This window comes from Rhinolophus sinicus, linkage group LG03, assembly GCF_036562045.2.
Source record: "Rhinolophus sinicus isolate RSC01 linkage group LG03, ASM3656204v1, whole genome shotgun sequence".
NCBI classification, from domain to species: Eukaryota; Metazoa; Chordata; class Mammalia; order Chiroptera; family Rhinolophidae; genus Rhinolophus; species Rhinolophus sinicus.
The window spans coordinates 62,942,901-62,969,489 of NC_133753.1; the positions used below are offsets into that span (position 1 = coordinate 62,942,901).

Here is a 26,589-nt window from a genome sequence, read left to right on the forward strand (position 1 = left end):
GCACTATTATTTGATTTATTAATAATCTGATTTTTTTAATAATCTGATTAATTTGGTCTGAAGTGCAACGTAGGCATTGGGAGTTTTAAAAGATCCCAGGTGATTTTATTGGGAAGCTAAGATTGAGAACCCCTAACATAAAACTTTTCAGCCCTTGGAAAGCTATAATTTCTTAACCTAGCATTCAAAGAATTTGCTACTTTTGTAATTTTTTCAGAATGACTGTAATGTGAAAAAAAGTTGAAACAAGTTTATTTCCTGTAAAATGGGCAAGAACAAGGTCATTGTCAAGGTAGTAGTTCCCTTGGCTTTGAAATCCTAATTACCTGCCTGCTAGGTCCACAAGGTTGATCTTGCTAGCAATTTCAGAGGGGAGGTTGTTCTCCAGGATTGCCTAAGGAAGGAAACACATTTAAAGCTTGTCATTTGGAACAAAGTGGGTTTTTTCCCCTTAGATACTCTCCTAACCAAAGTAATATTTTGGACTTTTAGCCAATTCACTCAAAAAAACCAGTATGCAAATGTGCTCTGAACCAGATGAGCTCTCAATATCTGACAGGTACAATCAGTCAGCTCTGTGTCCTTACTTTATTAAAAATATGAGCAGGACTTGCAGAGAGTGAGCAAAAACCCATGAAGTTGTCTGGGCACAATTTTTAGGAGCACCAGGAATTTTAGTACAATTTACCAGTCAAATACTCAACTTCCCTCCAGGTGGCTCTGGCTCACTGGTAGAGATCCATAGCAGGTGGGGGAGGCTCTGATGGGGTTTGTCTCTTGTTAACCTCAGTCACAGCACATTAACTTGCTAGGCAAAGCATCTGCTACTCTATGTCCATTCTAGGAGCATCCAGCTGTCAAAAGCAAAACTACTTTTTATTTTATTTTAATTCAATGTGGAGTTTTTGTTGGTGTTTTTTGTTTTGTTTTATTTTGTTTTAATGTTGTACCTCCAACACCAAAATCCAGTTTTAAAACATTCCCCAAATTCCATCAAGTCTGCTTGCCATCAAGCTCCATTTCCATTCCCAGCCCCAGACAACTACTCATCAACATTCCATCTCTCTAAATTTGTCGTCTTAGGATATTTCATACAAATGGAATCATACAATTTCAAGCTTCTTTCACTGTGCATAATTATTTTGAGATTCATACATGTTGAAGCATGTATAAATAGTTCATTAATTTTTCCTGCTGAATAGTATTCCATTGTAAGAATATACCATGGTTTGTTTATCCAGTAACTTCTTGATGGACATTTGGGTTGCTTGCAGTTTTGAACTATTACAAATAAATTCTGTAACCTATTACAAAATATGAATATTTTGTACAAGTACAAATATGAATATTTTAATATTTTACTATTTGTGTACAAGTCTTTGTATAGACATATAATTTATTTTCTTGGGAAAATACCTAGTAGAATGGCTAGATCATACTTATGTAATCTTTTATATTTACCCACATACCATGTTTAAGACCTAGCTGGACATTCAGCTCTAATGCATCTTTTGGAGCAAAAATTAATATAAGACCCGGTTTTATTTTACTATAAATCTGGGTATGATATGATATGATATGATATGATATGATATGATATGATATGATATGATATGATACTGGGTCTTATATTAATTTTTGCTTCAAAAGACTCATTAGAGCTGATTGTCCGACTAGGTCTTATTTTTGGGGAAACCCTGTATTTACCATTTTGAGCACTTTTCATTTCTTCCTATAGACTTAAGTTACTGTCCGATATGACTTTCTTTTAGTTTGAAAGATTTCACTTAGTTTTCTTGTAAGATAGGGCTGCTAGCAATAAATTGTTTTTTTCCTCTTTTTTTTCAGTCTAGAAATGTTATTTCATCTTCAGATTTGAAAGCTAGTTTTGCTGCTTATAGAATTCTTGGTTGACAGTTTTATTTTCTTTTGGCACACTGCAGTCTAGGGTCCAATGTTTCTGATGAGAAATCAGTCATTAATCATGTAATTGTTATCCTGTATAGGATGAATCATTTTCCTCCAGCTGTTTTCAAGAATTTCTCTTTCTTATTCAACAGTTGACTATGATGTGTCTACATGGGTAATCTCTCTGTTTTTTTACTTGGAGTTCGTAAGCTTCTTAGATCTATAGGTTAATGATTTTCAACAAATTTTGGGATTTTTCAGCCACTACTTTTCAATTTTTTCTTGTGTATTCTCTTCTTTTTTGAGTTGCCGTTACACTTATATTAGCAGATTTGAAATTGTTCCACCAGTCTGTGTGGCTCTGTTCATTTTTCTTCAATCTTTTTATAGCTCTTCTTCAAACTGGATGATCTCTATTGGTCTATCTTCAAGTTGACTAATTCTTCTGCCATCTCAAATCTGCTATTGAATTCCACTAGTGAACTTTTCATTTCAGTTATTGTACATTTATTTCAATTCCAGAATTCCCATTTTAAAAAATAATTTCTATCATTTTATTGAAATTCCCTAGTCATTGTCATCATGTTTTCCTTTAATTCTTTAAACCTGGTTTCCTTCAATTCGTTAAACTTATTTATATTAGCTGCTTTGAAGCCTCAGTATGCCAAATCCAACATCTGGAGGACTTAAGGGTAAGTTTCTATTAACTTTTTTTTTCCTAAGCATGGGTCACATTTTCTTGTTTGTTTGTTTTTGCATATCTGATAATTTTTGGTTAAATACTAGATATTTTAGAGAATACCAAGGGTGCCAAAAAATGTATACACATAACTTGTATTCATCTTTTGTTATTCGTATATATTGAGTATTACAATTTTAATAGTTTTTTTCCTTTCTTAAAATGTGTATACATTTTTTTGGCACCCTCTGTATACTGTAACAATTCTGGATTATGATTTTTCCTATTGAGTGTGTGTGGTAGTGGTTGTTGTTTTGTTTGGTAACTTGCCTGGACTAAATCTTTAATATCTATCTCCCCCACAATATGCAGCTAAGGAGGTCTCTGTTCAGTTTTTTTCCCTTACTTGTTTTTAATTTTAAGCTTGGATTCTTAGGGGCCAGCTGGCGTCTGCATACCTTAGTGTTCAGCCAAAGATTGGTCAGAAGTTGTAATCAAACACCTTGAGCCAATAGGACTTCTATTCTCTATTAATGGATCCATGTGAGGAATGCATTAAAAGTTCGGGTGGTTTTTAAGTGTACCCCAGTATTCACTAGCCACAGGGCCCTTCTGTGTCTCTTCTACATGTGTGCAGATTCTGCCAGTCAGTGATGTGTGGCTGGCTTGGGCCCTCTTAGTCTCGGCTATGAATGTGTACAGCTTCTGTTCCTCAGGATATGTGAGGATCTTATCAAGCCCCCTGTGGCTATAGCATCGTCCAGAATCCCTGATAAATCCGCAGATAGTCTGCCAGTTCATTTCTTGCCTGAAACAGTCCTACAATCTCAGGCTAATGGAGCCAGTGGCCCTCCTTGTTCACTTGTCACCAAGAGCACCACTTTAACTGGTGATGCTCCAAATCAACACCTCTGGCGGTGGCAGCAACAGAGCTACTGGTTTTCACAGCCTTCCCTCCCCTGACTGAACTACCTCATGACAGAGATTGGGGTGTGGGCAGGGATGGGAGCAGCCCAAGTCAATACACCATACGTTTGCACTGTTCTTACCTGCAATTGTTTTCTTGAATATATTCTTCTCAGTTTATTATACGCCTGTGATCTATTTTTGGAACAGATAAGTGGTTGCTTCTGACAGTTTTGTCCAGCTTTATAGCTGCTTTTTAGGGATAGGATTTGTTGACCTCCTCACTCCATCAGAATGGAAGCGAATCTTCTACTTTTGCATTTTAATGCTCATTTTCATTTCAATCTTACTTTTTGTCTTAAATGCCCATACTGATGATATAGACATGAAAGCGCTTTGAAATGTTAAAAGTAAAATATAAGTAGAAGATATTTTGGTTAGTCTTTACAAAATGCCTCTACCCCTCCTAAGTATATAGCTTAATAGAGGGCATGTAGGTCCTCCTTATATTAGGTTGTAACAGAGGACCTATAAATGGAAGGGTAGGAGGGAAGGAAAAGAAATAAGAAAAAAGACAAGAAAGTAGTCAAAAAGGACAAGGAGAGGAAGAAATCTAAACAAATATAAGAGGTAACCCACCTGCGTATAGTGGATCGTGAAGATGGCATGGGATCTGCTGCTGGCCTCGTGAACATGGGTGGCTGCTGTGATTCTGTGTATACAAGGCAAGGCAGTTAGGACAAGGATTGTTTATGCATGGTGGGTCCGTAAGGATCCATGGGGAACACAGAAGTGTTAGTGCTGAGGTTCACAGATAAGAGTCATAGAACATCCATATTTAGTCCAGTATAGTTAGGAGAGTGGTCCAATGAGGGCAGAAGCAGCACTCTAGGTACTAATATCTGAGACTAAAAGGGAGTGTATCTTCATGTTAAACTACATTAGAACTTTTTTTAAGCAATAGAAGCAAAAATCAGGGTTGAAAAGGGGAATACTAACGAGTCATTAACCTGGAAGAATATCCCCAGGACAGACCCATTAAATAAGACAAGTGGAGGTAGAGAGCTTGCTGGAGTAGAAGCCTCAAAGACAGGGAACATTGTGATTAAATACAGAATGTTAATTTTATAGTGCCAGAAAGGCCTTTGAAATGAGATCTTGAATTACATCAACGTCATGCATAAGCCAGATGGAATTCATAGTCCCCTTTAGAAATTTACTCCCATGTTAAGTCAGGAGAGCCTTCCCTTTAGCTAAATCTAAGTCAATCACGCTTTAGTTTACAGGCATCTCACTGACTTCTGTTCTCAGAGGAACTAGAGAATTGAAGGAGAGTCAAAATGTACAGGCTGCTCTCATGATTTAAGGGTAAAAAGGTGAAGCCTGACACTTTAAAGATCAAGGAACTCAGGATATCCAGAAAACCAGAAGCAAGCGCCTCCAGGAGACTTCCATGAAACCGAAGGAGCAGAATGTTAAACTTAACTTTTTTCCCTTTATATTCAATTAAGTTGTACCTGCTATAGGGTGAATAGAAGACTCTAAATTCCTCCCCCACAAAAAAAGCTATCTTTTCAGGCATACACTAAGAACATTCTGGGTATTTCATAGTAATTAACATAAGGAATGTTATCACAATTTACGATAGCTTTTAGGAGAGACAACAGCACTTAGATATTTCATAGCAGATACAAACAGTCTTTTGGGGTAACCTTTAAAAGTATGCAAAACTAAAAGAAAAATGGTTTTCTGAAACATTTTACACTGTATCAGTCCTTATCTCTATTAAGCCCAAGGAGAGAAAAATGCAGGCAAGGATATATTCCTTGATCAAAATAGCAAAAGTTGTGTATTGTAAGACAAAGCACTGAGTAATCGTCTGGGCTTACTGCCTAGTACTGTGTTTCCGCGAAAATAAGCCCTAGCCAGACAATTAGCTCTAATGCGTCTTTAGGAGCAAAAATTAATGTAAGACCCAGTCTTATTTTACTATAAGACCAGGTAAATATAGTAATAATATAACATAACATAACATAACATAACATAACATAACATAACATAACATAACATAACATGTAATACCGGGTATATAATACCAGGTATATAATATAACATAATATAATATCGGTTCTTATATTAATTTTTGTTCCAAAAGACGCATTAGAGCTGATTGTCCAGCTAGGTCTTATTTTGGGGGAAACAGGGTATTATTATAGCCCAAACAAACTCCAGCTTCATTACTAATGAGAAGAGCAATAAATTTTACTTAGTCTCTGCGCTTTACCCTGAGTACACTACTGTTCTGAGAAAAACCTCCTGATTGTGAATGTGAGGAGCTACAGAGAGAAGTATCATCACTATCATCACACACTCCAAAGGGGGATGAGAACACAGGACAGAAGAATGAGGCTAAAAAGAATGACAGGAACAAACAAATCTGTTACCTGTTTGCTATTCCCTCCTCCAAGAGCTGAATCACTTGCTTATAGTTGGTAACTACATGTTGAGATAAACCTATCAGATTTGTGAGGGGGGAAAAGATATTAAATAAAAGTTTTGGTAAAGTTTAACCTTTTCCTATAGGTCTTTATCCTTCTGATTTCATATCATTTGATAGACATGAGGGAACTTGCTAAAGTCATTCGAGTAATAAATTAAGTCAACAAGTATTTTTTGGAATCCTACTGTCAGGCATTGCGATAGGCTCTGGGAACACAGGTCTCTGCCGTCACAAAGATTACAGTCTAGAATTCATACAGTAGCTATGCTAACAACAAAAACAGTAATAATCCCTTGCAATTTTGCTATGTAGGTTATAAAAAAATGCTCTCATATATTATTTCATTTGGCCCTCACTAAATTCCTAAAGTATACAGATGCTATCTTCCCACAAAATGGTAAATTCAGTTTGGCATACAAAATATATAGTACACATGTCCCTATCTTCCCACAGTTTACACCCATAGGAAATTATACTATACAGACAATCTGGCCAAGTGCCACAGGAGTAGAACAGATAATAAATGCTAAGGAGATCAGAGGAGGAGTCAGGGCAGGCTCCTCGGAGGAAGTGAGACTTGAATTTGGCCACTGGAGAATGGGTACGATTTAGATAAGTGAAGAGTCACTTAAGGACATGAAAGTAAGTTTTTATGGCTGGTTACTGACCAAATTAAAAACAGCCTTCATAACTGTGCTAGAGAATCTCTATATTAGAGATAGGCTCATTACTGAATACAATTACACTACAAATTAGCAAAGTAATTTGAACACTGACTGGATTTTCTTTTATTAAGGAATAATTTAGATGTGATACTAAATTTGTGGCTATTTGTTTGTTTTAATATTCCTTATCTTTTAGGGCTACATACTAGAATATTTACAGGTGAATTGATGTGACATCTGGAATTTGCTTCAAAATAATATAGGATGGGGAAAGTGGACAGGAATGTATAAAGAACAGAACTGGACAAGAGTTAATGGTTATTGTAACTGGGTAATGGGTACATAGGGATTCTTTATAGCAGTCTATTTTTGTGTGTGTTCAAAATTCTCTATAATAAAAAGAGTTTTTAAAATTTAATCAAGGATGGAGACATTCTGCTTATGGTAATTAGAGATTATAAGCCAATACTTCCACTAAAGACTATTAGAAAAAGCTGGACAAGGGAATATATCCAAAGGAAATAAAAACATTAACTCAAAAAGATATCTGTACCACCATGTTCATAGCAGCATTTTTCACAATAGCCAAGACAGGGAAACAACCTAAGTGTCCATCAATGAATGGATACAGAAATTGTGGTATCTATGTGCAATGAAATATTATTCAGCATTAAAAAAATGAGGAAGTCCTGCCATTTGCAACAACATGGATGGACCTTGAGGGCATTATGCTAAATGAAATAAGTCAGACAGAGGAAGACAAATACTGTATGATCTCACTTACATGTGGAATCTAAAAGAAAAAAAAACTCATAGAAAAAGATCCGATGTGTCATTACCATAGGTAGGGGGAAACTGGAGAGAGGTGATCAAAAGGTACAAACTTCCAGTTATAAAATAATTAAGTACTAGGGATGTGATGTACAGCATGATGAGTATAGGTAACACTGCTGTGTGGTATATGTCAGAATTAAGAGAGTAAATCTTGAGAGTACTCATCACAAGAAGAAAAAATATTTTTTGCTTTTTCTTTTTATTGTATCTATATGAGATGATGGATATTAACTAAACTTGTTGTAATCATTTCACAATATATGTATGTCAAACCATTATGCTGTACACCTTAAACTAATATAGTGATTGTATGTCAATTATATCTCAATAAAACTGGAAAAAAATTAAAAACAAAAAGAAGGTCCTGAGGGCCAGCCCAGTGGCTCAGGCGGTTAGAGCTCCATGCTCCTAACTCCGAAGGCTGCCGGTTCGATTCCCACATGGGCCAATGGGCTCTCAACCACAAGGTTGCCAGTTCAATTCCTAGAGTCCCGCAAGGGATGGTGGGCTCCGCCCCCTGCAACTAAGATTGAACATGGCACCTTGAGGTGAGCTGCCACTCAGTTGATTGGAGCGTGGGCTCTCAACCACAAAGTTGCCAGTTCGATTCCTCGAATCCCGCAAGGGATGGTGGGCAGCGCCCCCTGCAACTAAAGATTGAACATGGCACCTTGAGCTGAGCTGCCACTGAGCTCCCGATGGCTCAGTTGGTTGGAGCACATCCTCTCAATCACAAGGTTGCTGGTTTGACTCCCGCAAGGGATGGTGGGCTGTGCCCCCTGCAACTAGCAACGGCAACTGGACCTGGAGCTGAGCTGCGCCCTCCACAACTAAGACTGAAAGGACAACAACTTGAAGCTGAACTAAGATTGAAAGGACAATAACTTGACTTGGAAAAAAAAAAGAAAGTCCTGGAAGTACACACTGCTCCCCAATAAAGTCCTGTTCTCCTTCCCCAATAAAATCTTCAAAAAAAAAAAAAAGTGGTTGCGGTTTAAAAGGTTAAAAATAACTGCAAAAACCATAATTACTTTAAAAAAAAAAAAAGAAGGTCCTGAAACAACAACATAAAAAGCTGGATGAAATATAAAAGACATCCGCTTGAAGGCACAGAGGAGTAACCAGAGAGCCAAAAATTTCCAGGCTAGGGGAGGGTGGTGGTAGATGAGGATAAATGGGGTCAAATATATAGTGATGGAAGGAGAACTGACTCTGGGTGGTGAACACACAATGTGATATATAGATGATGTAATACAGAATTGTACACTTGAAACCTTTGTAATTTTACTAACCATTGTCACCCCAATAAATTTTGATTGAAAAAGAAAAAGAAACATTCACATCAAAATGATCTTTGAGAGGCAATTTGTCAGTGTTTCATTTTCCAGGCTATCTACTGGGAGAAGATGGAAGCCAGAGAAATAAGGCCAGTATCTGGGGAGAGAGGAAACTCCAACTGGCTCCCAGCCAAGTAAATGGTATTTTGTTCTTTCCAGACTGACGTTATGATGGAACGTTTGGGGAAAGACACTAGCAGTAGAATCATGACTGCACACCTGCTGAGTCACCCATCAGCCATGCCCTAATCAGACAGGAGACCAGCTCTTAATCTTTCATGTCCCTCTCCTTGTCAGGATTTAAATTAACCTATTGGTGAGGGACTAGGAGCATAAAATGTATATGTTACTTCTTATAAGTGGCCTGAAAGGGTGAAAACTTCCTCCACAGCTGAACACAATTGTTTCTACTTAATACGTAGCAAGACCTAGACTAATGGGATAAGACAGGTGATACCAAACATCAAATATGCTTGATGAGGAAGCAGCTCAGACCCCACCCCATGTCTGACATCCCAATCACCACCAATGGAAGAGAAAGCACCCCGAAAAGGAGGCTAACTAGCCTGGGAATCAGTCCAGGCCCTGCTGGATCTGGCACCGCAGACTCAACCTTTTTCCATGCCACTTACCCCTCATTCAACATGCTTTAGACACACTGACCTCCTTGAAGCCACCAAGCCCTTCTCTCAGGGCTCCAGCTCATGCTGCTCCCTCCACCTGGAACACTCTTACCCTCACTACACCATTTGTCACATGACTGGCTCCTCAGGGTTCAGTTTAAAAAGTTACCGCCTCAGAGCAGCTTTTCCTGGCTGCCCCATGAAGAGAGGGTGCCTACAACACCCAATGCTCTTTTCCATCACTACATCAATTTATTTTTTTATTAGCCTTCTTCACAACTTGTAATTGAGTGCTTGTTTTCTGACTCATCCCCACAAGATTGTAAGCTTGCCTGTGAGGGCAGGACTGTCCTTTCTATTTATGGTCCTATCCAGCGTCTAGTACAGGGGCTGACACAGAGTGCGTATTCATTCTACATTTGTTGAATGAATGAATGAATGAATGGCCATTAGCAGAGCTCCCCTGGCTCCGATTTGGACTCTGACCTCCAGGACCACAGTGGCTCACCTTGAACATAGGGCCCCATCTCTGGGTGTTCCCTGACCCGCAGGGTATATGACTTTTTTTGATCAGATTGCTTCAACAGATCCCGTACTCGTTCGTTATAAATTTCCAGAAAACTAGAGACATGCAGAAAAAGGCACATAGTTAGATTTTGAAAAAGCAGCCAACATAATTAGATTCTGAACTAAATTGGAAAACACCACACTAAGAACCAGAAGATTCTAATATTGTTCCAGTTCCATCTCTGCCCCTCTGAGACCTTGATCACACCAAGGCTCCCCCTTGAGTCTCTTCCTACATGAGCACAGTAGGGTTTTTGGCATATGCGCACTTCACAGTTGTAGGTTTACAATGTCAGTGCTGATTCCAGTATAGCCTCCGAGAGGCTATTTCCGCACCAGCCTGCGCCTTGCTCAGGCTGCCACAGCAGTCTCCAAGCTTGCTTGAAATGGTTTTCAAATGTGATATCTGAACTCTATTATTCTGTGAAGGCCTCTCAAGAGCCAATGAAGGGAGCTAAGTGATAAGGTTTCTAGTCCCCACCCCTAATTTAAGTAGGACAATTCTCATTTTATCTGTTTTATACATGGGATTCTGTTGACGATATGCTCTATTTTATAGGTATCTACTGGCATTTTATCCCTTTTAAACACAATAACAGCTACAATTCTTTATTAAAATCAGTAAAGATTTTGATAAACAAGAAAGCAGACTTCTCACAGAAAGGTCTTCCTCACCAGAATACAAATGTTTGCCTGGAGTCAGCAGTCAGAAAAAAAGGCTCCAGCTCAAAACTGTGCACATGCTTCTTATAAATTATTTCTATTTAAATGTCTAATTTAAACACAGGAATCCCAGATGTCTCTTAGAACAGTGGTTCCCAGATTTCATGGACAATAAAACATTTAATATATATGTATATGTTTATAAACACACATGTTTGCAAATTTTTCCTTTGCAAACTTAAAAAAATGTAAAAATAATGTTCAAAATCATTTAATTTTTAAAAATGACATTTACTCTTTTTGGGATAATGAAAATGTTCTGGAATCAAATAGCAATGATGGCCAGACAACTTTGTAAATATCAGGAAAAGTCATTGAACTGAACACTTTAGAAGTGTGAATTTCACGGTATATGAATTATATCTCAAGTTTTTTTAAAAAAGGACATAGAACACCAAAAACAAATAGAATACAGAAAATTAAGGGAAATTGGTAACCTGCCAACATTTTCACTATAGATTGGTTAAAACTTCATTTTGGAGTAGCCAGTGCTAGTCTGGGAACTAGAGTTTGGGAACAACTGACCTGGAGAACAGAAAATCTAAAAGCTACTATGAAACTGTACAGAGAGTGAAGGAAAGGAGACCAAACAGCCAGGGCAAGTTAGTACAAAGAAGGAAGCACCTGCTTATTAAGCTTGAGAATAGGAATTAAGTTTTCTACAACCCAAAGACCTAAGTATGTTTCTCATCTCCCTGTTCTGCATGATACTTCTGCTGTGGCTTTTCTCCATTCTTCTGGACGACTCTGGAAGCAAAGAAGACAGCTGAACATGCTAGAATTTGAAGTGGAAACAGAGACATTCTAGGCCCCAGAGCCAATAGGTTCTTACCTTACTTTGATCCTATAGGAGGAAGGCAGTGGGGCGCAGTCTTCCTCTCTGAGGAAGAGACCCTGCACAAACCAGAGGGTTGGAATTTCACTGAAGGGGGTGTACAAAGGAAACCTACTTTGAGAGGATCCAGTCAAAAGAGAGTCTATACCTCACATATCCGTGGCGTCAGCCCGACAGAAGCCTAGAGAACAGAAGAAAGGACAGCGTTACTGCTCACTCACGGTGAAGCTCTTCCCCCAACATCCAGTAACCACCCTCAGCAGGGGGATGGGCACACGAGCCCCCTGTGCCAGGCTCTTCACTTCAGGGAGTTTAGCTGGAAGTGTGTAGAAGACTCTATCTGCCAGTGCTCTCAGGAGACACTCATGGGAGGAATGCACCAGAGGAGAGGCAGAGCGCCACCACAAGAATGAAGAAAGGAGAAGCTACCGGTAGCAAACCCAGGGACGCTTTTTCAGGCACTGAAGGTTACCTCCTTCTTAGATAAACCCACTTTACCACCGTGTCCCCTCCCGGAACCTACCACCTATCTCCACACACACAAGAGGACTAGAGTTCAAGGGTGTTCAAAACGCACCTTTAGAGAGAAATAGCTTCTCTTTTCATCTTGGATCCAGTGCTAACTTATACTCAGGTTAAGGGCTTTATACCCCTGGTTTAATGGGCATTTTCTTCTTTTAATTTCAAATATATAAAATCACATTAAACATGGACATATTAAGCAATGGGCAGGGTCCAAGGCAACAGGAATAATCTTTTCAGGAGGAATAGTGTCCTAGAGAATGTCCCTGTGTAGTGTTATTTGTCACCTGCCCCAGCAGTTCATCTCACCAGGGGACTTCTAAACCTAAAACAAAGATGTATTCTTAAGGGACTCTACCCTTCTAATTTTCCATGATAAAAGAAGGCTCCTATAAGTCCTACACACTTTCGAAAGCTCCTGTCCCACTAGCTGGCTCTCCTGCTTCTTTCTAACATTCAGGGCTAACACACATGGCTCATTTCTGCACAGCCCTAGCCAGCACTTAAGATTCAGCCCAGGTCTTGTCCATGACATGAGAAATTCAGGACTGCCAAAGAGCTGCTTCATCAAAGGGAGTTGTAAAATTCTAACGTTCTTCAGGGTTTAATAAAGAGAGCTAATTACTCAAAGTTTACCTTTCAATCAAACTGCTGAGAAACCCATTCTTAATACAGAAGAGGACCCATTAAATCTTGTTAAAGGTGACTATGAAATGCACATTCTGTCTCAGTGGCAAGGACAATGCAGGATCCGGGCTTGCTGCAGCTTTGGGACACTATCTCATTCCAATGCTAGTACTCACCGGGGTCCCCAGCATCGTGTACGTCTTCCCGGAGCCCGTCTGCCCATAGGCAAAGAGGCATATGTTATAGCCTTGGGCAGCTCCAGAGAGGACTTCTGTCCCCAAATCCTGGAACACCTGCGAAAACAAAAGTAGAGAGCATGTCACTGTGGTCCTTCTTCCCACAGCAGATTTAGAACTATTTTTTAATCTAAAATTATTGCAAAACGTTTCAAACACACATAAGTTCTCCACCATTTCACAAGAATCAATTCGGTTTCAGAAAAAGATTGCTAAGGAAAAGTCATTCACTCGAATACTTTTTCAAGTGCTTACTGTATGCTGGGTACAATGCTACATGCTGAAGGTACACAGTTGCTATGGCCCTTAATCTTAAGGCAAACACATGCAAGCAAATAGTGAAGAAAGACCATGCACGTTAATTCTTTCTCCTTCCCTTTACAGGAAGATGTTTCATAGGGTTAATCAGGTAAAGCCTCTGTTTTCTAAGCTACAAAGTGGATAGCTGTATCAGAAGTTCGTTGTGAAGATTAAGTGATCTTGTCCTATGTCTTAGCAGCTACAGTTACACTTTTTGGCCAGTGAACTATTTGTTTTGTTTGTTGTTGTTTAACGCTTCTAATAACCAGACACAGGGCCCGAAGAACCCAGGAAGTAGTGAAACATTGGGGCCTTGTACCGTTCCCACCCCATTCCCCAATCTTGCTCCCAGCTCTAAACTTCTCCCTCTACATTCATTCACTTCTACATTAGCAAAGCTGAAAATGTGGCAGGATTCTCTTTGACTCCTGACATCTGCCTGGGTTAAATTCCCAGGGAATGAAGGAGGAGGAGTCGTTTCTCTTCATCAGAACACTTGAGTTGGCTGCCATCCATTTACTAGTTAGAAAATGTTCCACAAAACTCAACCTTTCTTTCTAGTGCCCCAGCAGGAAGTGGGAACAGAGATGCAGACAGAACAAGGCCTCATCCAGTCCAAATGTTATTTCTTCCTGCTGCTCACACACAGCTAAACAGAGTGAGCTCAGTGGATTCTGAAGGAAAACAACAGAATGTTACTTTGTCAATGTTTTTACCCACATTCAAATAATTGTCTGGAAGTTTTATGAAAAAACATCTTTGAAGATACCATTTTCATTCAACAGTAAAAGATGTCAACAGGAAAAACCAGAAGGCTCCAAACCTGGAATTGGTGGAAACCATGAAGATGCAGCTACCATTCTTCAAGAACTCTGAGGCTTATTAGCTCATCAGAAGTTCCAGGTGAAAGCACCGTCCCAAACAGAGAACCCCAGGGCCGTATGTCACCATGGTCCACTCTCACCATGATACTACTATAATGAAGCCGATGGAAACAGCTCAGTGTGAATACCAAGGATAGTTTAAAGCTAAAATAAGTCACCAAAAGGCAATCTAAAGCCAAAGAGTTTGGTTCAGGAGGAGAGATGAGCAGTGTGACTTTTTACCCCTGGAATTTAAGTAGACAACAGTGGTAAATCCATAAATTAACTATATATAGTATAACACTTCCAGTCTTTTTAAAGTACTAGATAGGGGACAGACTAGATGCTGTTGTATAGGGACTCCCAAAATCTGAAGCCAAAACCAAAAGCCCTACCAATACCCACGTCCTAAGGGCAAGTGAATCTAGGAATCAGAATTTTTTGAAAAATAAGTTTTCAAATGAATGAGAAAACAAGTGACAGACTGGAGAAAATGTTTGCCAAAGACATCTGATAAAGGACTGCTATCCAAAATATACAAGGAACTCTTAAAACTCAACAATAAGGAATAACCCAATTTAAAACATGTACAACTAAACTACCGTCTGTGTCTATGAGTTTTTGTTTCTCATTTGTTTGTCTTGTTCTTTTGTTGTTTTTGGTTTATATACCACATGTCAGTGAAATCATATGGTTCTCTGCTTTTTCTGTCTGACTTATTTCACTTAACATTATACTCTCAAGATCCATCCATGTTGTCACAAATGTTCCTATATCATCTTTTCTTACCGGCGAATAGTATTCCATGGTATAAGGGGGATCAAATGTATGATGATGGAAGGAGAACGGACTCTGGGTGGTGAACACACAATGGGATTTATAGTTGATGTAATACAGAATTGTACATCTGAAATCTATGTAATTTTACTAACAATTGTCACCCCAATAAATAAATATAAAATAAAAATAAATAAAACATGCACAAAAGATCTGAACAGACATGTCGCCAAAGAAGATAAACACATGGTATATAAGCATATGAAAAGATGTCCAATACCATATGTCATTAGGGTTGCAAATTAAAACAAGGAGGTACTACCATACACTTATTAGAATGACCAAAATCTAACACACTGACACCACCAAATGTTGACATGGATGTGGAGCCACAGGAACACTCATGCATTGTGGGTGGGAATGGGACGGTCACTTTGGAAGACAATTAGGCAGTTTTTTACACAACTAAATATACTCTTACCATACAATTGAGCAATCACACTCCTTGGTATTTACCCAAAGGAGCTGAAAACTTATGTCCACACAAAAATCTATACAGAGATGTCTATAGTGGCTTTATTCATAATTGCAAAACTTGGAAGCAACCAAGATGCTCTTCATTAGATGAATGGATGAATAAGTGGTAGAACATACAAACAATGGAATATTCAGTGTTAAAAAGAAATGAGCTATCAAGCCATGAAAAGACATGGAGGAACCTTAAATGCATATTACTAAGTGAAAGAAGTCAATCTGAAAAAGCTGTATACTGTCTGATCCCAACTATATGACACTCAGTAAAATGCAAAACTATGGAAATAGTAAAAAGATAAGTGATTGGTAGGGGCCGGGAGGAGAGAGGGATGATAGGTGGAGCACAGAGGATTTTTAGGTCAGTGAAACTATTTTATATGATACTATAATGTTGTATACATGTCATTATACATGTATAATGTATAATTATTCTTTCCCTTTTATAAATAAGAAAGAAGAAAAATAAAGGCTGAAATGTGCAAGCATTTTTGTCTATCTCATTTTCTTCTCTCTTCTCCAAAACTGTATTTATTATCTACAGTGTAGATTTACCACAATTTAATATTGCAATATATAATCAGCATTTTCAAATCAGTAAGAAAATAGTCAACATCCCAAAAGAAGAAAAAATTTAAAGAACTACCTGAATGCCATTGCTGAATACAATATATTTTCAGTGTACTTTTCTGTCTTTCTACAAATATATAAATGTGATATGGTTGCTACTCAGAGTATACAAGCTCTTTGTGCTGCTTTTCATTCCTATATACCTAAAACACTTAAACATTTTAATCATTTCTGTTTTCACAACTACAATTTTAGAAGTTCATAATTCACACAATTGTTTTTAACAACTGACAATTTTCTTACTCTCAACATGGGATGAATAAAATCCAAAACTCCCATTAAGAAACATCAACAGCAAGTAGTATTTATAACTGCAACTCAAGGTCAATGATTCCCAGTGACATAAATAAAGCACAAAGGAAAAAAGCAGAAGAGCCACTCTTCACTAATTTTAAGCCCTCATTTCCCAAAATTCTGTGAACCCACATCTCCTTAGTCAAGCACCCCTTGTCCTGAAATAAATTTGCTAACTTGGGTGGGTTACTTTCAATTTACTCCATCCAACACTCAACTTATCTCCTCACACTCTCTTCTTTGAACGATATAGTGTTAGATCAGAATCATTGGTTTCAATATAAATAGGTGTAGAAACAGATGTGATATAACTGTGCATGCATGTGTATACACATATGTATAGGCAAGGATGTATTCCCCAGCTTTGTCTAACTCTACGGAGAGGACCTGAGAGCACTGATACACCATAGCAATGATCACACCTAGCACCTAAATCTTGGTTTCTAAATATTTTCCCCTGATAGGAACATTTTGAGCATCATAATAACAGATGGTAATCCATTGAATAAAATGGGAAACCAAGAGTCAATACAGATATAAATAAGTAAGTAATTTGAAAGTTTGATGAGGAATAGAATATTTACATAGTTTCAAAGTACCTCTCAACAAAATATTAATCTCAAAGATAGGGAAAGAGTAACTTTACAGCGGAGAAACCTCACAAATGCCACCTTAATCAAGTAATCAAAGTAAACTCTGTGATATTCCTACCAAAGATACATAATCATAAAACAAATCATGAAGAAACATTGGAAAACCAAATTAAGGAACATTCTATAAAACAATTGGTCTGCAATCTTCTAAAGTGCCAATATCATGAACATAAAAAAAACCGAGGAACTATTCCAGACTGAATTAGACTAGACATAAGATAACTAAACGCAACAAATGATTCTGAACCAGATCTTTTTGCTATAAAGGGGTTTACTGAGACAGTAAAACTTGAATAGGGTCTAAGGATTAGATGGTAGTAATGTAACAATTTAACTTCTCAGTTTGGAAGGTTGTATTGTGGTTATGTGAAAGAATGTCCTTCTCTATTAGGAAATGTACACTCAAGTATTTGCAATAATTGAGTATTAGGTTGGTAACTTTCAAATGGTTCAGGAAAATATATTTTTGAATGTACTTTCATCTTCTTAAGTTTGCAATCATTTCATTTCAAAAATTTTTCAAAAGTTTAATTGATAAAGAGATGTAAAGAAAAATACAACAGAATGCACACTGGATTCTGAGTCAGGCCTAGGTTCCTATAGACATCAGCACTGCCACTTACTAACTGTGTAACCCAGTGTGTCACATACTGTTAACTTTTCCTTCATCAGCTAAATGGCGATAATGTTTCTATTGTAAAAATCAAATGAAATTAATTATGAAAGAAACTTAATATATGAAATTACTAATCAAGCACAAAATATTTATTTTGCAATCCTGTCAAAACAAATTAACAAATAACTATAAAAATAAAAGGAAACATACTATAGGTATAAGAGACATTTTGTGGCACTTTATTAATCAGGGTCTGAAAAGAAACAGATGGTACACGCAAATTAGACTAATTCAAGTTCAACTAAATTAAAAGACTATTACAAAGGGGTGGGTGGGGAGTAGGGAAACTACAAGGGATAGTGCAATAACCTGGAACCAGTACTGGAAATTCATCACCTCTGGGCCCAAATGGACAAGGGAAAGAAGGGCTCACCAAAACATGGAAGGAGAGAATCATGCAGACAGAGCCACCTTGAGAGAAGCTGTGACCTTAAGTTAAAGGAGGAGGCCAGACCAAGACAATTGACAGGAGGAAAGCTCTCTCTCGGATCTCCTGCTAGGGCTCTCCATTGTTCAACCCCAACCTCAGGCCAGAGGGCAAGGGAGCCCATTGATTAGTCCAATAGGTCAGTCCCTGAGGCAGAGTAAGGTGGAAAAGGGCAAAAGGAAGATATTCAACAAAACTTTAAAAAGGAAGAGAATGCTAGCTGAAGAACCAGGGAAGACTTCATGAAATAGGAAACATCTAAACTGGGCCTTAAAACATGAGTTGGATTTTAATGATGGTAATGATTCTGTACGCAATATGAACAACACATGTAAAGCTGTTAATAATGAAAATGCATGACTGTCCAGGTGGAATTTAGAAAACCAGACATGTTGAGAGATAAAACTAAAATATCAGGGTCATATTAAGGATTAGGTTTATTTTCTTTCATCTTAATGTGCACTGCATTATTTGTAGCAATAATTACTTTAAATGGAAATAGACTAAATGCTCCAATCAGAAGTCATAGGGTGGCTGAATGGATTTAAAAAATAAAAAGATCCATACATATGCCACCTACAAGGACCACTTCAGATCGAAAGACAAAAAGACTGAGAGTAAAGCGATGGAAAAAGATATTTCATGTAAATAGAAAGGAAAAAATCTGGGGTAGCAATACTTATATCAGACAAAATAAAAGGCTGTAACAGAGACAAAGAAGGGCAATTCATAACGATAAAGGGATCAATCCAACAAGAGGACATATCCCTTGTAAACATTTACTCACCTAATGTAGGAGCACTTAAATATATAAAGCAAATATTGATGGACATAAAGAGAGTGACAGTAATAGTATGGGACTTTAACACCCCCTTGACTTCAAAGGATAGATCATCCAGTCAGGAAAATCAACAAGGAAACAGTGGCCTTAAATGACACATTAGACCGGATCAACTTAATTGATATTTTTAGGACATTTCACCCCAAAGCAGCAGAAAATACATTCTTTTCAAGTGCACATAGAACATTTTCCAGGATAGACCTGGATACCCATCCTCAAACTATCCCAAAAAAATAGGAGAGGGAAGGTTCCCAAATTCATTTTATGAGACCAGATTACAAAAACCAGACAAAGGTACTTCAAAAAATGAAAATATAGGCCAATATCCTTGCTCAACATAGATGCAAAAATCCTCAACAAAATATTAGCAAATGAAATTCAGCAATACATAAAAAGATAACACACCATGATCAAGTGGAATTTATTACTGGAATGCAGATTTGTTCAATATCCACAAATGAATTAATGTCATACACCACATAAACAAAATGAAGGATAAAGATCATATGATCACATCAATAGATGCAGAAAAAACATTTGACAAAAATCCAACATTCATTTATGATAAAAACTCTCAGCAAAGTAGAGAGAGAAGCAATATACCTTAACATGATAAAGGCCAGATATGACAAAGCCACAGCTAACATCATACGAAGTGGTGAAAGGCTGAAAGCTTTTTCTTTAAGATCAGAAACAAGACAAGAACGTCCACTTTCACCACTTTTATTCAACATTGGAAGTCCTAGTCACAGCAATGAGACAAGAAAAAGAAATACAAGGTATCCATATTGGAAAGGAAACAATAAAACTGTCATTATTTGCAGATGACATGATGACATGCAGCTGACATATAGATAACCCTAAATTATCCACCAAAAACCTATTAAAAGTAATAAATGAATTCGGCAAAGTAGCATGATACAAAATTAATATTCAGAAATCAGTTGCATTTTTAGACATCAATAACAAACTATCAGAAAGAGAAATTAAGAAAACAATCTCATTTACAATTGCATCAAAAAGAATAAAATTCCTGGAATAAATTTAACCAAGGAGATAAAACACCTGTACTTGGAAAACTATAAGACATTGAAGAAAGAAACTGAAGATGCAAATAAATGGAAGGCTATACCGTGCTCGTTGCTAGGAAAAATTAACATAGTTAAAATGTCCATACTACCTAAAGCAATCTAGATTCAATGCAATCCCTATCAAAATACCAAAGGAATTTTTCACAGAAGTATTATAAAACAAAGAATCCTAAAATTTATATGGAATCACAAAAGACTCCAAATAGCCAAAGCAATCTTGAGAAAGAAGAACAAAGTTGAAGGTATCATACTACCTGATTTCAAACTATACTGCAAGGCTATAGTAGTCAAAACAGCATGGTACTGGCATAAAAACAAACACATAAATCAGTGGAAAAGAATGGAGAAGTCAGAAATAAATCTACACGTATGGTCAATTAATTATGACAAAAGAGGCAAGAATATATACTGGGGAAAAGACAATCTCTTCAATAAATAGTATTGGAAAAATTGGACAGATACATGCAAAAGAATGAAATTGGATCACTTTCTTACACCATATATAAGAATAAACTCAAAATGGATCAAAGACTTAAATGACTTGAAACTATAAAACTCCTAGAAGAAAACATTGGCAGTATTTTTTTGGATATGTCTCCTTGGGCAAGGGAAATAAAAGAAAAAAATAAACAAATGGGAGTACATCAAACTCAAGAGTTTTTGCACAACAAAGGAAACCATCGATGCAATAAAAAGACAACTTACTCAATGGGAGAAGATACTCACCAATGATATGTCCAATAAGGGGCTAATATCCAAATTATATATCGAATTCATACAATTTAACACCAAAAAAACCCCAATATGATTAAAAAATGGGTAGATGGGGCAGCCAGATGGCTCAGTTGGTTAGAGTGGGAGCTCTTAACAACAAGGTTCCTGGTTCGATTCACACATGGGCCAATGAGCTGCGCCCTCTACAACTAGATTGAAGAGAACCAGCTGCAGCTGAGCTGCTGGTGGGGCAGCTGGATGGCTCAGTTGGTTAGAGTGCTAGCTCTTAACAACAAGGTTGCCGGTTCAATTCCCACATGGGATGGTGGGCTGGGCCCCATGCTACTAAGAATTGAAAAACAGCAACTGGACTTGGAGCTAAGCTGCACCCTCTAAAGCTAGATTAAAGGACAACGACTTGACTTGGAGCTGATGGGCCCTGGAGAAACATACTCTTCCCCAATATTCCCCAATTAAAAATGGGCAGAGGACCTGAATAGACATTTCTCCAAAGAGGACATACAGTTGGCCAACAGACATATAAAAAGATGCTCAACATCACTAATCATCAGGGAAATGGAAGTTAAAACCACAATGAGGTATCACTCACACCTGTCAGGATGGCTACCATCAATAAATCAACAAACAAGTGTTAACAAGGATGTAGAGAAAAGGGAATCCTCATACACTGCCACTGGGATGGTAAATTGGTGCAGCCAAGATGGAAAACAGTATGGAGGTTTCTCAAAAGATTAAGAATTGAACAACCATATGACCCAGCAATTCTATGCTGGGTATTTACCCAAAGAAATACAAAACACTAATTCAAAAAGATATATGCATCCCTATGTTTAGTACAGCATTATTTTAAATAGACAAGATATGGAAACAACCTAAGTATCCATCAATACACGAATGGATAAAGATGTGGTACATATATAAAATGGAATATTACTCTGTCATAGAAAGGAATGAAATCTTGCCATCTGCAACATGTATGGACCTAGAAGGTGTTGTGCTGAGTGGAGTAAGTCAGACAGAAAAAGACCAATGCCATTTGATTTCACTTATAAGTGGAAGCTAAGGAATAAAATAAACAAAAAAACAAACAAAAAGAAAAAAACCCAAAAACACACTCATACAGATACAGAGAACAAATTGATGGTCACCAGTTAAAAAAGGTAAAGGGATTAAAAAGCACAAATTGGCAGTTATAAAAATAGTCACAGGGAAGTAAAGTACAGAATAGGGAATACAGTCAATAATATTGTAACAACTATTTATGGTGTTAGATGGGTACTAAACTTACTGGAGTGATCACTTTGTAGCTATATAAATGTCTAATCACTATGTTGTACACCTAAAACTAATATAATATTGGATGTCAACCATAATTGAAAATTTTTTAAAAAGAAAGCTGTGGCTATTTAAGTACATAGGAATCTTTTATTCTTGAATTCATTAACTAAGATTCACCTGAATTATCACGACATACTCATAGATGTACTTTCCTTTTAATTTTCTGAAAACAAATACAAATATGTGAAAAATATCCTAATCATGTGAGGAAGTTAAAATTATTTAGTTAACCAATAGTGTACAGTGCCTACTAAAGCAAAATACTGTGCTAGACACTGCTCCGATTGTTTAATTGTTAGGACTACTTTGTGCAATGAATACTTTATTAGAAGTGTTGTATTCAAAACCAGGGTTTTAGATCCATACAGCTAGGAACATTTACTAAGTAAATATTTTGTGTTAGGCTCTCTTCTTAGCACCTTAAATGTTATTAATTCCATTTCATCCTCACAATACATCTATGTGAGTTCCTATTATCATTGTGTAATTTCCACGTGAAAAAACTGAAGTCCCACAGGTAGAAGTACTTCTACACAAAGCTCTTGCTCTTTCTTAACCACTGTGATATTCTGCCACTAACAAAATAACTGTTCACAGCGTTACCAGGAAAGGCAAATCTTATCTGAACACTAAGCTATTACAATTTAAAATTGTTCTTCAAGGTTTCCTTACTTCCTGTCGTTTTGCTTTACCCTAGGAGAAACTTTACCAAGTCTCCATTTCAGCATTTCTGATAGCAATTTCAGTAAAATTTTGTTATGGCCTTTGGCCCAAAGCAATAAAATCTGACCCTACTGCCATTTATTTGTCAGTCACTTTTGGAGTCTTTTTCCTCCATTAACTTTTCCATTTGCACATAAAGAGAATTATAAATCTTACCCCAAAATTCCACCTACTTTGCCATTATTGACCAGAATTTGAAGCTTTATCAGAGACAGACACCATTACATTTTTTTATTTATTTGCCATTTTTCAAATTACAAAAAATGCTCATTTTTTGTTCCGAGTGAAAAAATACAACAATGCAGAAGAAAAGGCTAACCTTCTATGCCTTATCTCACCCCAATCCCATTCATTGAAGTACCGAACAGGTACCAAGGTGACGAAGGATATACCCACACTTTTCTCCACATATAAAAGGATATACCTCTCTTTATTTTTCTTTTCACTGAAATAGACACATACATACACATCAACCTACAACTTGCTTTTCATCACACAATATACCATGAACAGAAAGAGTTATTTGCGATAGATAGAACTCTTCCCTTTTTCATGCATACACACACACAGCCACAGTTATACAAGCACAATTTAAAATAAGGTTTAGGTTTACAGAACAATTAAGCAGAAAGTACAGAGTTCCTTTGTACTCCTTCAGTCCCCTCTCCCCTCCTCAGTTTTCTCTATAATTAACATCTCGCATTACTGTGGTACATTTATTATAATTGACGAGCCAATACTGATATATTATTATTAACTAATGTCTATAGTTCACATAGAGTCCCACTATGAATTCTGACAAATGCATAATGACGTGTATCCATTTTTACAGTATCACACAGGATAATTTCACTGCCCTAAAAATCTCCTGTTCTCTATCTAGTCATCCCTCCCTCCCTTCCCCTGAACACCTGGCAACCACAGATCTTTTTACTGTCTCCATAGTTTTGCCTTTCCTAGATGGTCATATAGTTGGAATCATACTATATGTAGCCTTTTCAGACTGGCTTTTTGTTGTTGTTTTAATTTTCTGCATTTGTCCTATTTTTTTCATTTTTCTTTTTTTTTTTTTTTTTTTTTAAGATTTTATTGGGGAAGGAGAATAGGACTTTATTGGGGAACAGTGCGTACTTCCAGGACTTTTTTTTTTTTTTTTCCAAGTCAAGTTGTTGTCCTTTCAATCTTAGTTCAGCTTCAAGTTGGTGTCCTTGCAGTCTTTGTTGTGGAGGGCGCAGCTCAGCTCCAGGTCCAGTTGCCATTGCTAGTTGCAGGGGGCGCAGCCCACCATCCCTTGTGGGAGTGGAACCGGCAACCTTGTGGTTGAGAGGACACGCTCCAACCAACTGAGCCATCCGGGAGCTCAGTGGCAGTTCAGCTCAAGGTGCCATGTTCAATATTGGTTGCAGGGGGTGGAGCCCACCATCCCTTGCGGGACTCGAGGAGTTGAACCAGCAACCGTGTAGTTGAGAGCTCACTGGACCATGTGGGAATCAAACCGGCAGCCTTAGGAGTTAGGAGCACGGCATTCCAACCGCCAGAGCCACCGGGACGGCCCCGGGCACAACATTTTGATCTTCCTCTCCTCTATAAGGAAATACTTCCCAATCAAGCATAATGAAGCTTTGCACACAGACCCATGTTCATGGTACTGTAGAGCTTCAAGTTTGTCTAGACTTCAGTCATTATACTAAGTTTCTCAGTTTCACCTAGTTTCTCAGCAGCCTGAAAGACATTTGAAATGGCATCCTGAAAAGCAAGACTAATTCAGGATCACCAATGGTTCTATTAGGCCACAATGAAGTAGGTATACAATCTGTTCACCGGTTCCCACACTTCTGCAGTTGTCACAGCCCACACAGCTTCCTTCAAGCCTGCCCTAGAGAGAATAGCAACAAGGAAGGGGACGGATCCGTGATTCACAATTTGCTGTATCTGGTCCTGGTGGCCAGCAGATATGTGTGCCACAGTCCATGCAGCTTCCTCATGAATACTAGTTTTGGAGTTAATTAGCAAGCTGGGAAAGAGGGCAAGTGCCTCTGCAACTATTACGACCTGAGTCGGTTCATCTGTCTCAGTGACAATATTTTCTATGGCTCTTAGTACAGGAGTTACAATTGGGAATTCAGTAGCTCCTGGAAGCTTCACAAGTTGGGGCACAACTCCTGCTTTCATGACCATATCAATTGTTCATTGGGACCATCTGTAAAGTAGGAAATGGTCCAGCGGGTATCTGCTAACACTGCTGGATCATCGTGATGCAGGAGATGAACTAAAGTAGGAAGATTTTGCTCAAAAGCGTCTTACAGGGTGCAGGACTCCTGTTGCAACAAAGGTTTGAAAGTGTCCAGGTAAGACGATGTGAGTAACCACATGCTAAACATGACATATTAGGAAATGCAAGATAGGCCAACAACGGATCAACTGCACCATACTTGACACAGTCTTAGAAAACTGAACCACCACCTGCAATGTTTCCATACAGCTTGTTCACCGATGTGAGCAAGGGGAGGTACCAACAGAGAAATGAATGATGGGATAGCACCTCTATCTACCACAGCCTTGGTCTGTTCTGATGTCCTGGAAGCAACAACAGTGAGCACCAAAGCAGCTACAGACTACAGTCAGTCCTACCCAAGGACACAGATTTGGAATTAAACCAGCCCAGATTATGTTGCCTGTGGGGGGCCGTTTTTCCTTGGAAAGCAGTTTCTCAGCAACTTGAGTAGCTTGAAGCTGGCTTTCCAAATTGTTGGGAATTGCCTTGACGTTGTCATCAACAGACCAATTTATAGTGTCGATTGTTGCGGTTTTCTTGCAGTAGAGAAGTAGCATCATTAGGAAATGAGCTTCCATTTCGCCTTTTCAGCACCTGGTCATCCTTCTTCGCTTTCCTCAGCTCCACAGGAACTTCTGTCTAACACCACCTCAGTTCTGTAGTGTCTTTCCCTTGTTCTTGAATTGGTTAAGGTGGGCAGCTGGTAAATCAGCATTCTCGCTGGTGGACATGATTGTGAGACAAAGGGAGAAAGCTACAGAGCTGGCGCAGGCTTCCACAGAAGGCAGTGCAGACCCCATAGCTTCACGACTTAAGAAAATCTGGGGCTAGAAATGGAGGGAAGCTGAGACACATTCAAGTCTCTGGATACTCAAGCATTCTAGATACTCCCTAAACATGTGATTTCCCTGATTCTTCAATCTCTTGGCGCAATGTGGCCCCAATGAGTTTCCCCACCATCCTGTAGAATCCTAGAAATTCTCTCTATTAGAGCAGTTCATCTGAGTGAGCTGTAACCTCACAGTGCCTCCTAGTGAAATGCACATGCTACCAGGGAGGACAAAGGGATACCTTACTTTGAATGGAAAAGGAACTGAAGAAATTACTGTATGCTGACTAAGAGCTTGATCAGGTATCAGAGCATAATAACAACAGATAGATAACACTTACGTAGCTAAGCACGGTGGGTTCTAAGTGTTTTATATTTATTTACTCATTTAGTCCTCACAACTCTGAGGAAGTTATCATTATTATCCTCATTTTACAGAAGAGATAACAAGCCCAGAGATATAGGGACTAGCCCAGGATCACAGCCAGGAATCTGTGAATCTGTGAGATAAACCGTAGTTTGAATCACTATACTTCAGCACCTTTCATCCAGGATGAAGATGGGTTGTGATGGGGAAAGGCTAGGGTCTCTCTGGTATCAGACCCTAAAATACACCCTTTCTACTGAATGCAATTCTTTTATCA

The 26,589-nt window shown here is 38.1% G+C and overlaps 1 protein-coding gene and 1 pseudogene across 4 annotated transcripts in view; both read right to left on the bottom strand.

The window, feature by feature from the left end:
- The window catches only part of STARD9 (StAR related lipid transfer domain containing 9), an 89,066-nt gene that overhangs the window by 35,399 nt on the left and 27,078 nt on the right, over nt 1-26,589 (bottom strand). For all 4 annotated transcript variants that reach the window (XM_019725394.2, XM_019725392.2, XM_019725391.2 and 1 more), the window contains exons 4-10: nt 12,903-13,019; nt 11,726-11,758; nt 11,575-11,636; nt 9,961-10,073; nt 5,938-6,007; nt 4,133-4,205; nt 327-394 (exon numbers count right to left, since the gene is read on the bottom strand). In XM_019725394.2, the coding sequence (XP_019580953.2) occupies nt 327-394; nt 4,133-4,205; nt 5,938-6,007; nt 9,961-10,073; nt 11,575-11,636; nt 11,726-11,758; nt 12,903-13,019 (536 nt within the window). The remainder of the gene's footprint in view (nt 1-326; nt 395-4,132; nt 4,206-5,937; nt 6,008-9,960; nt 10,074-11,574; nt 11,637-11,725; nt 11,759-12,902; nt 13,020-26,589) is intronic.
- LOC141570453 (importin subunit alpha-1 pseudogene) lies at nt 24,353-25,996 on the bottom strand (annotated as a pseudogene).